Raw genomic sequence first — 15,113 nt, 5'->3', positions numbered from 1 at the left:
CATGCCCGGGTTGCGGGCTTGATCCCCAGTGGGAGGCATACAGAAGTCAGCTGATCAATGACTCTCATTATTGATGTTTCTATCTCCCTTCCTCTCTGAAATCAATAAAAATATATATTAAAAAATAATTCTCAATAACAAAGTATTTTTTTTTAAAAAAAAGATCACACTGACTAACATCTAAACCCTGGGCCTCAGAGTGAAGGCACAGCAGACGGAGAACAGGAGAGAGGAGAGGCACCATGCTGGTCCTAAGGCTGCTTCCGTATGGGAACGAAAGTCAGCAGCCTAAGTCACCACATGGCTCCCCACCAGTGTTCAGGGGCATCCCTCACCCACCTCCCAACCTGCATGGGGCCAGGCTCACAGCCCGCAAACAAGGACTGACCCAAAGCCTTGAGTCGAGGGGGCATGACACAGGCAGCCAAGGACAGGAAAGGGTTCTTGATCCGGGGAGCGGCCAGAGGAGATTTCAGCAAGGGCAGGAAAGAGTCGACCAAAACAGGGATGTACTGGGTCAGGCCAGATGGGTTCTTGGCCAGGATGGTGTCCAGCAGTCCTAGTGCTGCCTCCAGCTCACTGTCCAGCTGCAAGCAGAGTCGCCCCAGGAGGCAGGTCAGCGGGGCCCTGCTCTGGGGCAGCCAGGAGCAGGCCTGGGCTGTCCGGCACGCTCACGGATGGATGTGTGGTGGCAGCAGCCACTCACCTCCTGCAGCCGCCTCCGGATCTGCGCCTCCTTGTCCAGCTGTGCCTGCAGCATCTCCTTCTGTTTGCTGGTGAGCTGCACCTCCTCTTTGATGCCTTTCTTCTTCTTTATCTCCTGAAGGCAATGTGCAAAGCAATTCCATCTCCAGGGAACAGACCTCCCTCCCCACCAGAGGGCGAGCTTGGCTCCACAGTCAGTACCAGGTCAGCTCTCAGTCTGTGACTGGTGCCCCAAACCCAGCATGTGGCCTCCCCACCTCCCACAAAGTCCGCAGCCACCTAGCTCCTACAGAACAGAGACAGCAGGTAAAGAAGTGATTTCTTACTGGATTCTCTACTGATAAACCAAGGAAGGCCTTTTATACGTCAGAGAAATGAAAAGTCCCTCAATGGGCTGAAAAGGACATTGTGGTTCACACAGCTTCAGAATCAAAACTTCAGCCTCCCCTCCTTCCCCACCCCTCCCGGCAAACCCTCTCTTCCCCAGTATAAGCTTATAGCTGAGAAAGGCTAAGAAAGCACTCATTCATTCAACAAGTATGGACTGGGCACCTACACTGTGCCAGGCGCTGTTCTAGATGCTGGGGACACCGTGGGGAATAAGCCCAAGTCCCTGCCCTCATGGGGCGCACAATGTAGTGGGTGAAGGAAGATAATGAACATGTAACCAAATATGTAAACATGACCTCAGATCCTGGCAAATGTTATAAAAGGGATAAATACGATGCACAGTAACCAAGGAGGGCAGGGTCCACTTTGGATAGGTGGCAGGGCGGTCACCTCTATGAGAAGCAGACGTGGACACGTGGGCTGAGAAAGACAAGAAGAAGCCAGACTCATAAAGACAGAGGGAAGAGGAAAGGCTCTGAGGCAGGAAAGCGCACCACACATTGTGCAACAAGCTGACTACAGCCTTGAACGATTCCGAGGCTGCACTGGGCCAGGCCCTGGGCCTGCTGCTCAGAGTCAAGATGGGTCCCAGCCATCAAGGAATTCAAGCAGCACCAGGGAAGTGTGTGAACTGCTGCCAGTACCCAGCAGAGAGAAATTCATTTTCCTTGAGTTTGGGGTGGAGAAAGCTACTGAGAAAAGGTAAATAAAGGGCAAGGCAGGAGGACCCAGCATGGGTAGGAGGCATCAGAGGAATGTGCCATGGCCCTTGGGATGACTGAAGGGAAGGGTGGATGTGCTTCAGGAAATGCCACCAGCCTCAGGGCACCAAGCTCGGCCAGCACCCCGCACGCACTGCATCCATGTACTTACCTCCTTCAGCTCCAGCTCTATGATCTGCTCCTTAAAGGAATAAGCTTTGTTCTCTCGCTTCATGTTGGCCTTTTTAATGCTGTCCTGCTGGGCACTGAAACAGCAGAGCCAGTGATCAGCCAGCTTCAAAACAGCCGCCAGTGTCTTTAGCCTCCCGCCAGCCATGGCATCCCCGCTAGCTTTTAGGAAGTATGCACCAGGAAAGGGCTGAATACCAACATGCTCTTGCTTAAGTACGTGCCTGGAACAGAGCAGGCACTTGTCCAAGAAATGGAGGGATGGTTTCATTCATTCTTCACAACAACCCTACAGAGGAGGTGTTGTCTCCATCTTCTAGGCAAGAACAAGGAAGGCAGGTGTCTAACGGTGTCTCACCTCTGGATGATGGATTTGTCGTACAGCTCCCCGGCAGGGGTCTGCATGATGGCAAACTCCTCCCGTGTCACCTGGTGCAGTGCGGGGTTCTGCACAGAGGCGGTGATGGTGCTGATGAGCTGTGGGAGGACCCGGTCCGGGGACAGGAGGGAGAGGGAGCCCATGGCATTCATGGAAGACTGCCAGACAAACACAGACAGTCAGCATGTGCCAAGTCTGGCACTGGAAAGGTGTCCCACCTGCCCTAAGTGCCCCTGGCAACTGACTCTGCTTCTTCTTGTCCCTGCCGGCTCTTTCTGAGCGATACCCACGGGAGAGGAGAGCTGCCGCAGGTGCCTGCCTTCTCAGCAAGCATTACTGCTTTCCAGGGGTGAGCATGTAACCCCGACCAAAAGGACCGGCCCAGGGATGAACACAGTACCCAAGTCAGGCTGACCAGGGCAGTGAGACCCCATGCCAGTTGAAATGACTGGGAAAGCTCCTTCCACTGGAGCTAATGGAGGACAAGCTGTAAGCCTGGAACTCTCGCAGCTGTCCTACCACCAAAAACGGGAAAACTATTGGAGAATGGAGCCCACATCATGGGAAGCAGATACAAGACACAAATGAAGACACAGAGAGTAAAAGAGGCACCACCTACGATGTCCTGAGGATGACATCTGAGTTCCTGTCCAGTCAGATCCTGGGATTTAGCAGTTAAATGAGACAGTAAATTCCCTTTTGTGCTCAAACTAGTTTGCATTTTCTATCACTGGCAACCCAAGGGTCCAAACCCACATTTCCTCACACCTCCACCCATTTCTTTGAATTCCCCTTCCTGAATTGTGACCTGAGGCCAGAACCAACTCACGCGTCAATCACCTGGTTCAGGGGACTCTGTGTGGTGATCCTGGGAATGATCTGATCCAGGTGCCTGGTGATAAAGGCTTCGGGATCAATCTTCATTCTAGCTAGAAGTGCTGGCCAGAGTCCAGACTGCACTGCCACTGAAGGGGAGGGGGGCAATTTGAGGCCTTCTGCTCAGCCCACTGGTACCTGCCCAACACAGCCCCGCCCCTCCCATACCTGGTACAGCCACAGACCTAAAGACGGGTGATGGGAGATGATCAGCATCTCCTGGGCCAGCTGTTCAGTGTTGCTGATGTCACCCTCCAGCCCTGGCACCCTGGAGATGATGCACAGAGCCTCCTGCAGGACTCGTGGAGGTACGTAGGCCTTGCCGGCCTCAGTCACCTCCCCAGCATCAGTCACCAGAGCCTCTAAGGGCAGCACCTGCGTGAAGAGAACACATGAGCCCCCACAGCTCAGAGCCCTGTGCAGGCCTTGCACCCAGGGACACAGCTGCCTCTCGCTCATGTTGTTCTCAGGGGTCCGTGCTAAAGTGGAAACAAGCCCAGCTCCTGCATGGGGACCTGCAGGCTATGAGATGTGCCTGGAAGGAGGAAGCACCCGTGACATAAAAAGCTCAGCGGTTGGGGGAAGAAGGAAACAGAAATTGGTCCATGAGACCCAGCCCATGACCACAAGTCTGTCATGGCACCACTACCTCAAGCAGACTCAGAAGGGAGGGAAGCAGGGCACAACATGCACTGAAGTGGGAGTCAGGTCTGCCAGCCACCAGCTGTGACCCTAGGCCAGTCATTTCAGCTCCTGGAACCCTGGACAACTCACATAAAAAAAAGGGCAGTAATGCCCTAACCGGTTTGGCTCAATGGATAGAGCGTCAGCCTGCGGACTGAAGGGTCCCAGGTTCGATTCCGGTCAAGGGCATATACCTTCATTGTAGGCACATCCCCAGTGGGGGGGGGGGGGGGTGTAGGAGGCAGCTGATGGATGTTTCTCTCTCATCAATGTTTTTAACTCTCTATCCCTCTCCCTTTCTCTCTGGAAAAAAATCAATAAAATATATTTAAAAAAAATAAAAGCAGTAAGCCTGTCGGCCTTGTAAAGGCATTGTGAAAAATCAAAGGGAAGAATGAATAGAAAATGCTTTAAAAATTATAAAGTACCTTATTGAAGTTATTGAATAGTATTATTCAATAACTCAGGAATAAAAAGGTTGAGCTACATACGAAAAGGCATGGGAAGAAAGAGTCTGAAAAGGAAAAGAAGTGCAGTGGACCCTTGAGGGACACGGGTTCTGAACTGCACGGGTCCCCTCACATGCGATTGGACTCAGGCAGTTCGACTGCCCACCCAGTTCAAACCATGCTGTTCAGCTGTTCAAGGGCCAACTCCACATATGGGAACCCACATACGCAGAGGACTGACTGCAGTGATACCCAATTTCCAGCTGTGAGGCAGGTCAGTGCCCCTAACCCCCACCCTGTTAAAGTCAACTGTGTGTGAACCAGGTGTCACTGGAGCTTAGGGGCAGGAGAGAAGATTCTGGCATCACAAAGTCTGAGTGAGTGAGTGAGTGAGTGAGTGAGAACAGCCCAGGAGCAGCCCATCCAAAATCCATGGCAGGAGCAGGGTTGGTGAGGTAGGTCTGAGCGCCTCACCTTGTGAGAACTGAGGACGGCCTTCAGCTCCTCCAGGAGTCCATACGCCAGCTTAAAGCCCCCGGGAGCAGACAGCAGCTTCCGAACCGTCTGCTGGGCCTGCCTGCGCACGTGCCAGGTGCGGCTCAGGAGCACGGCCACCAGAGCCCGGTGGTACTGCCTGAGGACAGGGACAGGCCGTCCTGGCTTTAGAAGGCCGGGCCAGGTGCTCCACAGCCGGCCCTGCTATGCCCCCATCCCCGTTTCTCAGGCTCCTGCCAGGTTCCCCTCCACTGGCCCCAGGGGAAAGGTGCCCCAGGGAAAGGGAGGCGAGCCTCACATACTGGACTTTACTGCCGGTGAGTCTGTGCGGGTGGTCAAGGAAAAGCCTCTCGGTCAGATGCAGCACGGTACACAGGGCTAGAAGGGGAGAGAAACAGCAAATGTGTTTTTAAAACAGAGAACACATCCAGAAAGAACTGGACAATGAACTGCCAAATGTAAGTGCGATCACCACTGGCTGTGGGATGACAGCTCATTAGGGTTTCCTCTATTGGCTTACTAGGAACATGTGTGTAGAGTAGGAAAAATATACACTTTCTTTTAATTAATTAAAAATGACTATGCAGCCCTAGTTGGTTTGGCTCAGTGGATAGAGCATCAGCCTGCAGAATGAAGGGTCCTAAGTTCAATTCCGGTCAAGGGCACATGCCCGGGTTGCAGGCTCGATTCCTAGTAGGGGGTTGGCAGGAGGCAGCTGATCAATGATTCTCTCCCACTGATGTTTCTCTCTCTCTCTCCCTCTCCCTTTCTCTCTGAAATCAATAAAAATATATTAAAATAAATAAATAAAAATAAAAATGACTATGCACCTCTAAACATGAATGAGCACACTCACTATATGCTGACGTGCAGTGATTTCCAAGTCTAGACAGCACATTGTTTATAGCAGACAAGCAACCACTTGTGCAAAAAGGTAGAGACCTAACATATAAAAGATATTTACTGGTACAGAAATAAAATATCAAGGATGCACAGAAGCTAATAAAATTGGTTCTCTCTATGGCCAGGAAATGGCAGCCAGAGAGCAAAGTAGGGAATATAAATTTCATTGTAGATCCTCTTGGATCTTTTGTTTTGAATTATGTGAATGTATTTCCTATACAAAACCTTTTTAAATCAAGAAGTGACTAACGATTATAGCTCACTAATAGGATGTTGTGATTTATGAGTCAAAAGACTTTTCAAATCACTAATTAGCGGCAGAGCCCCGCAAGGCGACCCAGAATTTTAAACATACATTTAAAGATCAACTGTTCCCTCTTCCAGGATAGAAACCAGTAGTTTCTGTGTCTCCTGGAGAGGCATGGAGCCAACCAGAGCTTCGCACTGCTTCTTAATGCAGGAAAACCTCTGAGACAGCACCAATTACCCAATCAGCTATAATTACATCTAAAATCTCACCTCCGCAGCCATCAGTGCTGTCTCTACAAATCTCCCACTTCTCCCCACTTCCCTAGCCTTCCCCCCCCTCCCCTCGCCCAACAGGAATGCATGCATTCCCAGGACAGCCAAGGCCTTGGACAGACCACTTTGGTGCACGTTTCTGCAAAGCTGACTGGTCACGACAGGCATCCAGGGAGGAGTCTCACTGAGGACCCTCCAGTGAGAGAGATTCAGTCCCAGCCTTGAGTCCACGCAGGGGTAGGAACTCACCATCCTCTGAAGCCAGGAACAGGAACTTCTCAGAAGTGAAAATCTGCTTCTTCTCATCCACAATCAGCTGCCAGAAACTGCTCAGCTTGGCCTCTGCCAGGAACAAAAGGTCACCTGTTGGCACAACTTACCAGACCCCCAGGGCTGGTCCCCCCATCCTGAAGCTGCCGGGCTGCTTGGCTAACAGGAACAGGTCACTGCGAGGCTCTCTGCCCTCCCTGGCCTGATAACAGACCAGTCCTTCCGGTATCACCGCCCGCGTGAAAGCCTTCCGTGGCTGCCTGCGGCCCACGGGAGCCCAGATGAGCTGCCTCCCATCTGGAATTCCCACCTGGTCTGCGCCAGGTGAAAGGCTTGAGGTTCACACATGGGGCTTTCCTTGCCCTTCCCTGACTAGGGCTGATCTGAGCCCACACTGGACTATTCCCGTCCAGTGGGTGGAGTCCCTCCTGGCCTTCCAGGCCCTAGTTCTAATGCTCCCTCCTTTATGAAGCCTTTTCTGATACCCAATCCTAAACTAAAAGCAATCCCTCCTTCAAAACAGCATTAATGCCACATTTTGCTTGAAATGACAGACATCTTTTTGCATCTCCTCTCTCCCACTAGAGTGAACAGCCTGATATTTGCTGAAGCGAGGTCATCCCCCCAGGGAGCCCAGTGCCTTGGCATGTACACAGATGGCACACAACACTTTAAGAAGAGAGCTGAGCTCCGTTCCCAACCACAGGAGTAAGTTCAGGCATGTCATGTCTGCATGCAGAGTAGAAGGTAAACTAAAGAAAGCACGGAATACCATGGAGTCCAAAAAAGAATGGGAAGGCTCTTTTTGTTGTACTCATTTGCAAATTTTTCCAAGTTATGTTTAGTACATAGCGTGGCATATACTAGTACAGCATGTACCCAGCGTGTTTGATCAATGACAAATTGACAAGATGAAACTGGTAATACTGCCCAGCGAGGGGAACTTAGTGGCTAGAAGACGGGCTGGCTAAAGGGAAGCTTTCCATGGTACACCGTATGAATGTATAACCAATTTTTTAAAAAAGTCCCACGACTAAACCCACGTTAGCCTGGGCATTATCTACAAGAGCCCGTCCCAGAGCATGGGGCCACAGCTTGGAGGACAGTGACGGAGGCCCTCGCTGAATTTCCATCACCCAATGTGACTCTTAGGCTCATCCCAGCAGATGACAAGCTGCCGTGTGGCTGACCCAATTCAGTGAGTGGCCAAACTGAGCCTATAAAATCCTAAGCATCAAAACACTCCTCCCAAGGACTCTTTAGAAAGAGGCCACTGTCTGCGACCTTCCTGGACATCTCTTGACTCTTACCAGCCTGGGAGTCGGCCACTGAAAGCTTTGAGAGCAGCAAGGCTGCGGCAACACCTTCGGTGACGGTGGGGACCTGAGTGCTTTGGGAAGCTGCCTTCTCCACTGTCTGGATGAGCAAGGGTAGTAAGTCCAGGGCCTGCAGCAGCGTGTCACCTGTGGAGAGAGCACCAGCACCTGACGGAGCACCCTAACTCTTGGGAGTGACAAGCTACTCAAGGAAGGAGTCACCCACCCAGGTCTGAAGTGGCTAACTGAACCCCTCAGCTACCTTGTGAAATACCAGGAAGAACTGGAATCAGAACCTGGGCTTCCATCAAACTCCACAAACATCGAGTTAGAGCTAGGAGGATCCTTACTAACCCAACAGTGCAGCTATTTATTTGATGGATAAAGAAACAGACCGAGAGAGGTTAAGTGAGTTGCCCAAAGCCACACAGCTGGTCTGAGAGAGAGCCAGGGCCAACCTCAAGCCTACCCATTTGTTTCCAGGGCTCTTTCCCCATACCAGATGACCTCTGGACCCAAATTCCAAAACTAGAACCAAACTATTGACCAGTGAACTAAGTCCACTTTAAAAAAAGAAGTAGAAATCCATAAAACCTATAGCTAAACCTGTGTAAGTACTAAACTGGTATATCTGAACATTTCATAATGAAACAAGTATTTCATCCAGATGATGTCATGGACTTGAATCCAAGAAATGTTTATTTCAAAGGTTCATTATGTTGATTTTAAAAGCATAGAGCAGAACTAGCTCAAGCTGAAGAGACTAAGCTAAACAAGTCTCTACTCAATCTCAAATCAAGGCTGATCAATGCAGCAAAATTGCAACTGACAAATGAACATCCCCTCTCTAGAGGTGGCTCTGGAATCTCCCAGATGTTTCTTTTTTTAATATATTTGTATTGATTTCAAGAGAGGAAGGGAGAGGGAGAGAGAGATAGAAACATCAATGATGAGACAGAATCATTGATTGGCTGCCTCCTGCACACACCCTACTGGGGATCAAGCCCACAACCCGGTCATGTGCCCTTGACTGGAATTGAACCAGGGACCCTTCAGTCTGCAGGCCGATGCTCTATCCACTGAGCAAAATCTGCTAAGGCTCCCAGAGGTTTCTTTAAATACAGCTCATCCCTGTTCAAACTTTCAAAATAAGAAACATACGCCTATCTTAGACGCGGAAACCAATATTAGAGATTTTTACCTGGAGGTCAAGCTCCTATACAGATTGGAAAGTTTCCCCTAGCTGTTTGGGAAGGAGGTGGATGCCCGTGCCCAGTAACAGGTTGGTCAGCACTGAAGCAAGGGCAGGGCTTGTGGGCAAAGAGTAAAGTTTATATAAACTGCACCTTTTAAAGCAGTCCCATCAAAATCATTCTTCCATGATTTCAGAAATATAGTGTCAGGTTCTGGTTCTGGGTCCTCCTGGAATAAAACTTTGTCCTTAAAGGTGTAATGCAGCCGTGGGAAAACTACGGCCCCCGGGCCGAATCCGGCCCGTTTGAAATGAATAAAACTAAAAAAAAAAAAAAGACCGTACCCTTTTATGTAATGATGTTTACTTTGAATTTATATTAGTTCACACAAACACTCCATCCATGCTTTTGTTCTGGCCCTCCGGTCCAGTTTAAGAACCCATTGTGGCCCTCGAGTCAAGAAGTTTGCCCACCCCTGGTCTAATAGGAGGGAGAAGCCAGAATTTGTTATGCAGACTGAGCTGGTGCTCCCAGAGGCTCAGGAAGAAATAACACAAACATAAGCTGGACTAAAGGGAAAGCCTGAAGCAGTAATGATGCCCTAAAAACTAGGTCACCTGCCTGCGGGACGGGGAAGCTCTCACCTCGGAAGCAGGCCAGCATGCACTGCAGGTAGGCGTGCCTCACTGCGGAGGTGGAGGTTTTAAGGCTGGAGGCTTTCTTGAACCATTCGGTGAGCTTCTTGGGCACCTCCGTGGTGAAGCGGTTACACCAGAGAGCCAGGACAGAGACGGCGTGCACCAAGGTGCCTTCGTGAACTAGGGCAAGCAGAAGTCCAGTCAGTCCAACATCTCACACCTGCATCCAATCATGGCTGGCAGCGCAGAAAGCCAGCAAGAGCACAAGGCAGCGGGAGCGGCGGCGCTGCGGGCAGGTGTGCCTTCAGGAGGGGCTCATGGCAGCTGACTGTGAATAGCGGGTCAAGCACGGGTCCACACGATCCTCACCAGACTGCACAGAATTACCTTCTTGTTGGAGGAACGGGATGAACAGCTCAGCCACGGCCCCATTCAGGACTTGACTGGAAGGCCCGGACACCACGTGATGACTGACACTCCCGATCCCTAGGAGGCAGGAGACCCACGCTCAACTCCTCGCCACCACAAAACCACCAACACGGGAGCCTTCCTGCGGCTGCCCTCCTCCCCAGCAGCCATGCCTCTCCTCTGGCCATCACTGGCCCTCCTTCCAGCCCTTCTGCAGAAGCCAGGCCTCCCGCTGGACTTCAACAGGGCCCGCATGCCAGGCAGGCAGGCAGCAGGCCTGGGAGCCACGCTGGGATGTCCCAGGATGTCAGAGGAGTCAAGGTCCAAAGGACTCTCCTCCCCTAACAGTTACTTACACCTCATCTCCCACCACCTCCCAGGACCTGTGGAGAAACTCTGTACCTGAGAGGACGCTGGTCTTCTGGGCTACAACCGTTAGCTTTCCCTCCGAGCCTGAAAGGAGAGATGGCAAAGATTCAAAACTCACATCTGCCACCTTTCCCAAGGGGACCATGTGCGTGATATCAAGGTGCAGCTTCTGGCCCTAGCTGGGTTGGCTCAGTGGATAGAGCATCAGCCTGCAGACGGAAGAGTCCCGGGTTCAATTCCAGTCAAGGGCACATGCCTGGCTTGCAGGCTCGATCCCCAGGAGAGGGCGTGCAGAAGGCAGCCGATCAATGATTCTATCTCATCATTGATGTTTCTCTTTCTCTCTCTCTCTCTCTCTCTCTCTCTCTCTCTCTCTCTCTCTCTCCTCCCGCCCCTTCCTCTCTGAAATAAATAAAAATATATATATTTTTAAAAAAAGATGTACCTTCTGATTCCAGAAGCAGCCTATTGTGAAGCTGTGTTTAAAATAATATTTACTAGCTTTTCCCCCTAAAAAAAGATTCTTAGAGAAAATCTGAGAAACAGAAAAAATGTCAAGAAAAACATTTAAAAATCACCCATGGCCACAAAGACTTGCTCACCTCCGAGGATAGCGAACAGGTGCCTGGTCACGGCTTCCATCGCGGAGGAGTCACTGCACTGGCGGGCCAGGTTCCGCAGAGCCAGCACCGCCTCGTCCATCAGGCGGGGACTGTTGGACCTCAGCTGACCTGGACACACAGACAGCCGCTGCTCAGAAGCTGCTGAGGATCCAGGCTTTTATCTTTGTCTTTCCCGTATTCCCGACTCTTCACCCCTAGCTCTAGCTCTCCCAAAGGATCTCAGGGAAGAAACTAGGCAAGTGCAGTTTAGGGTAAAGCCTCATTTCTACCCTGAGCTGTCCCCTTACCTGTTTCTATCATAACTGGGACAAGTACAACCAAAACCCCAGGTGCCCTTCTAGGGGCTGGGAGGGGTCGGGATACTCACCAGCCAGGCCTTTCACGATGTCCAGGGCATACTGGCTGAGGTCGAGAGTCACTGATGCCAGCAGACCGGAGATAGCTTAGGGGGACAGAAAGTACTGACCATGTCAGTCACAGAGATAACACCCATTTTTGGCCTGCTCCCCACAAATACCACCCGGACTGCTGTCTAGATGCACAGAACTGTGACTACTCTTCATCTCTTTATGGCCACCTGAGTGGTCACACCTTTGCCCCAAAGCTCTGCTGCAAAGCTGTACACTGCCCCATCCCAATCAGCAAAAAAGTGTCCCTCTAGCATTCTACCTACACCTTTCAGCAAGATCAATAAAGACAAGAGACTCAACCCTCATCTCCTGTGGTTTCAAGTGCCACCTCCACACCAAGTTCAAACTACCTAGAGCAGAGGTTCTTAACTTGAATGGTCTCCAGAAGGTTCTTGGACTTCTAAAACTGTATGCAGTATTCGAAGCCGATACACTTTTGTGCTTTCTTATAGAAGAGGACCGTGACTTTCAACATATTCTGAAAGGGTCCCTTATCTCTCTCCCAAAGTCCCAATGAGGAAAACAGTGAACACATCCCTCACCCGACTCCCAACGCTGCCTGCGGCCAAGTGTCAGGGATGCTGCTTATCAGGCACCGTCTCCCTCCCACTGCCCCGTCTGGCAACAACCTACTTTCAATAACGTTCTCTGGACTCCTCAGTAGGGACTTCTGGATGGTGGGCAGTATCAGATCCTTAAATTCCGAGTGGGACATGTATCGGAGCAGAGGGGCACAGCTATCCTAGAAGGAGAAGGAGTCAGGCGCAGCCCTCCCGTGAACAGACCGAGAATCAGGACAGCTCTGAGCCACAGAACTGAGAGTGGGGCTGAGCTTGCCCAGGGGAGTAAGCCCCACCTCGCACTCACCAATAGATACTTCTGAGGCTTCACTTTGCTCATCAGGATGTTCTTCACATAAAAACCCAGCAGGGCGCTCTGAAGACACAAAGACCCGGTGAGACCCTGACATTCTGAGTAGCTCATCCCTGGCCTGTGAGGTCCCTCTAGTGGGAGTGTCTCCAAAAATAATACAAATCGATGCCCCAAATTTCAGTGTCAAGCAAAGAGGTACCACAGTCCCAAGTCCTTGGCATGGCTCACAAGGCCTGCCTGCGACCCAGCCGACCGGCTATATCTCACAAGTCCCTACCCCACTCAAGACTCTCCAACCCCACTGGCCTCCTCCCACAGACTGCTTTCTCTGCTCAAAATGCTTTCCCACCTCTCGACCTTGCTAAGGCTTATTCACTGTTTAGGTTCCTTCATTAGAGATGTGTTCCCTGACCCATAATCTAAGTAAGGTCCCCAGTTAAGAGTATCATGGCTTCCTGCATTTTCCCTCTGTAGTGTTTATCACAGATATAACCAGGGCAGGGATCGCAGCTCCGTGCTCACCACTGCATCCCCAACACCTGGCACAGTGTTTGGCACATGGCAGCTGCTCAGCTGTGGGAGAGTGAATGACTGCATGAACAGGCTATCATCGCAAAACTATGCCAGGATTCTCCCCAAACCAGACATGGAGCAAAAACTTTCCAACTTCTCAAAGTTCACATATCATGGCGAGTGGCCAGGGTCCTGAGTGAGAAAGCCAACAAGCTCCAGACAAGGCGAGCAGCTGGAGCCAACAGGACCAATCCAGTTCCCCCTCCTCCCTTCCAGGGAGTCCACTTGCCTTGTGCTGGTTGACCACGTCCATCTCCTTGTGGCTCGTGCAGAACTGCACCAGCAGCCCCAGCATGCCTGCATAGTTCTGGTTGGGTTCTAGGCTGAGAATGGCTGCTAAGTACTGTTCCACCAGGCTGGGGTTCTGAGGAAGAAACATGTAAAGCAGGTAATGATGATGATGAGGGCGTGGGGGTGGCACAGAAGAAGCAATGCCCACCACCCCCTGCTGCCTCCTGTCACCTCCTTCCACAGCTTGGTGAGCATTTTCACGGCACCATCCACGGCGTGTTTGTGGGAGCCACCCAGCACCTCCAGCAGGAGCAGGCACTGCACCTCCACCTGCCAGGACAGGAGGGGCTCAGGTCAGGATGTGAAACAGGATGGAGGTCTCACGGCCTCCCAGCTTGGCCAAGACCTTCGTCAGGCCTGCCAAATCCTGGGCTCCTCTCCACTAGGCCTCTCCCACTGGCCTCCAGCCCTCCACCCCTCTGGAATTACATCTGTTCACTCAAGCACTTCCTTGATAAATATTTGTTGAGCGCCCACTATGAGTCAAACAATGAAAATACATGGAGACCAAGACAGGCATGGTCCCTTGCTTTCACGTACCTTATAGTCAAGAGGAAGAAAAGGGTATTAAACAAATAAATACACAAATGAATATATAAGTCCAGAGAAGTTCAGTGCCATGGAGGAAAAGAACAAGAATCCTCTTTTACATATTTATCTGCCTCAACTTTTACTTTATTTATTCCACAAATACTTACTGAACACTGACTAAATGGCAGGCACTATGCTAGGCACTGTGGATACAGAAGAGGAAGACCCACCAGTAAGATGATCCAGCCAGTGCGGAGCTCACTGGACAATCCAGAATGAAGCACAGAATACGTACTCAACTAAAAACACCTCAAAGAGACTTCACGTGCCTCAAATGCCAAGGACACTGGTGGGCAGTGACCTGCCACCCTGAGAAAAAGGGAATGCTTAAGAAGTGCGCCAAATTCCACGTGCATGTGTACAAAATGGCATCTGCACAAGGTTATTCACTGCAACGTGTTTTTATAACAGTAAAAGATTGTAAACATCATAAATGCCCATCAAGAGGGCATTCACAGATCTACTTATATAAAGGATTAATAAACAGTCATACAGAACAAAGAACTCTGGATGTAAAAACTATGTACTACTCTGAAACAAATTCCAAGATTGATTAAAAAAAAACAAGTGATCTACATTACCAGTGGTATAAAATCTATCTGGTCATATATACAAAGAATATATCCACATGCCCCAGCTGGTTCGGCTCAGTGGCTAGAGCGCTGGCCTGCGGACCGAAGGGTCCCAGGTTCGATTCCAGTCAAGGGCATGTACCTAGGTTGCAGGCTCCACCCCAGCACAGGACCTGGTTGGGGTACATGCAGAAGGCAACCAATAGATGTGTTTCTCTCACATCGATATTTCTTACACTCTCTCTGAAAATCAATGGAAAAATATCCTCAGGTGAGGATTGAAAAAAAGAATATATCTACACACATAAGGAACTCTTTTTTTTTCTGTTAACTTTGACTTTGGAATATAAGAAACTCTTAATAGAGGGGTCCCACGTGGCAGGGAAAAGAGCTGGGAATGAAACCAGTATATCCTTCTATGCTTGTTGAACTTTGAACCATTTATTGCTTTAATTAAAAAGAATTTTAATCTAAATTTTATTTAAAATAATAAGTTTGCTGATATTGCATTCAGAACTGTATTGCTGTTCCCTCTTCCTGGAATGCTCTAACCTGGACCTGGGCTTGGTTTGTCTCTCACAGCCTTAGGGTCTCTGCTCAAATGACACCTCTTCTGAGAGGCCTCCTCCCACCATCACCCCCCACCACACCGTCTCCTCCCACCTACTTTTCTGCTGCATGACTTTACACACT

At 50.4% G+C, this 15,113-nt stretch overlaps 1 protein-coding gene across 1 annotated transcript in view; it reads right to left on the bottom strand.

Annotated features, from left to right (window-relative positions):
- GCN1 (GCN1 activator of EIF2AK4) overlaps positions 1 to 15,113 on the bottom strand; it is a gene marked incomplete at its 5' end in the record, with an annotated part of 49,700 nt that overhangs the window by 31,784 nt on the left and 2,803 nt on the right. The window contains 20 exons of the mRNA XM_081113716.1: positions 389 to 587; positions 707 to 820; positions 1,969 to 2,062; positions 2,344 to 2,522; positions 2,984 to 3,025; positions 3,205 to 3,329; positions 3,426 to 3,615; positions 4,848 to 5,007; positions 5,171 to 5,246; positions 6,543 to 6,635; positions 7,874 to 8,026; positions 9,717 to 9,890; positions 10,098 to 10,196; positions 10,521 to 10,571; positions 11,090 to 11,218; positions 11,478 to 11,552; positions 12,154 to 12,262; positions 12,388 to 12,456; positions 13,196 to 13,330; positions 13,429 to 13,527. Of these exons, the coding sequence (XP_080969842.1) occupies positions 389 to 587; positions 707 to 820; positions 1,969 to 2,062; positions 2,344 to 2,522; positions 2,984 to 3,025; positions 3,205 to 3,329; positions 3,426 to 3,615; positions 4,848 to 5,007; positions 5,171 to 5,246; positions 6,543 to 6,635; positions 7,874 to 8,026; positions 9,717 to 9,890; positions 10,098 to 10,196; positions 10,521 to 10,571; positions 11,090 to 11,218; positions 11,478 to 11,552; positions 12,154 to 12,262; positions 12,388 to 12,456; positions 13,196 to 13,330; positions 13,429 to 13,527 (2,365 nt within the window). The remainder of the gene's footprint in view (positions 1 to 388; positions 588 to 706; positions 821 to 1,968; positions 2,063 to 2,343; positions 2,523 to 2,983; positions 3,026 to 3,204; positions 3,330 to 3,425; positions 3,616 to 4,847; positions 5,008 to 5,170; positions 5,247 to 6,542; positions 6,636 to 7,873; positions 8,027 to 9,716; positions 9,891 to 10,097; positions 10,197 to 10,520; positions 10,572 to 11,089; positions 11,219 to 11,477; positions 11,553 to 12,153; positions 12,263 to 12,387; positions 12,457 to 13,195; positions 13,331 to 13,428; positions 13,528 to 15,113) is intronic.

Source organism: Myotis nattereri (genome assembly GCF_964212035.1).
Source record: "Myotis nattereri genome assembly, chromosome: 19".
Lineage (NCBI taxonomy): Eukaryota > Metazoa > Chordata > Mammalia > Chiroptera > Vespertilionidae > Myotis > Myotis nattereri.
Note: the sequence above shows the minus strand (reverse complement) of the source record. Positions and strands in the feature narration are given on the sequence as shown.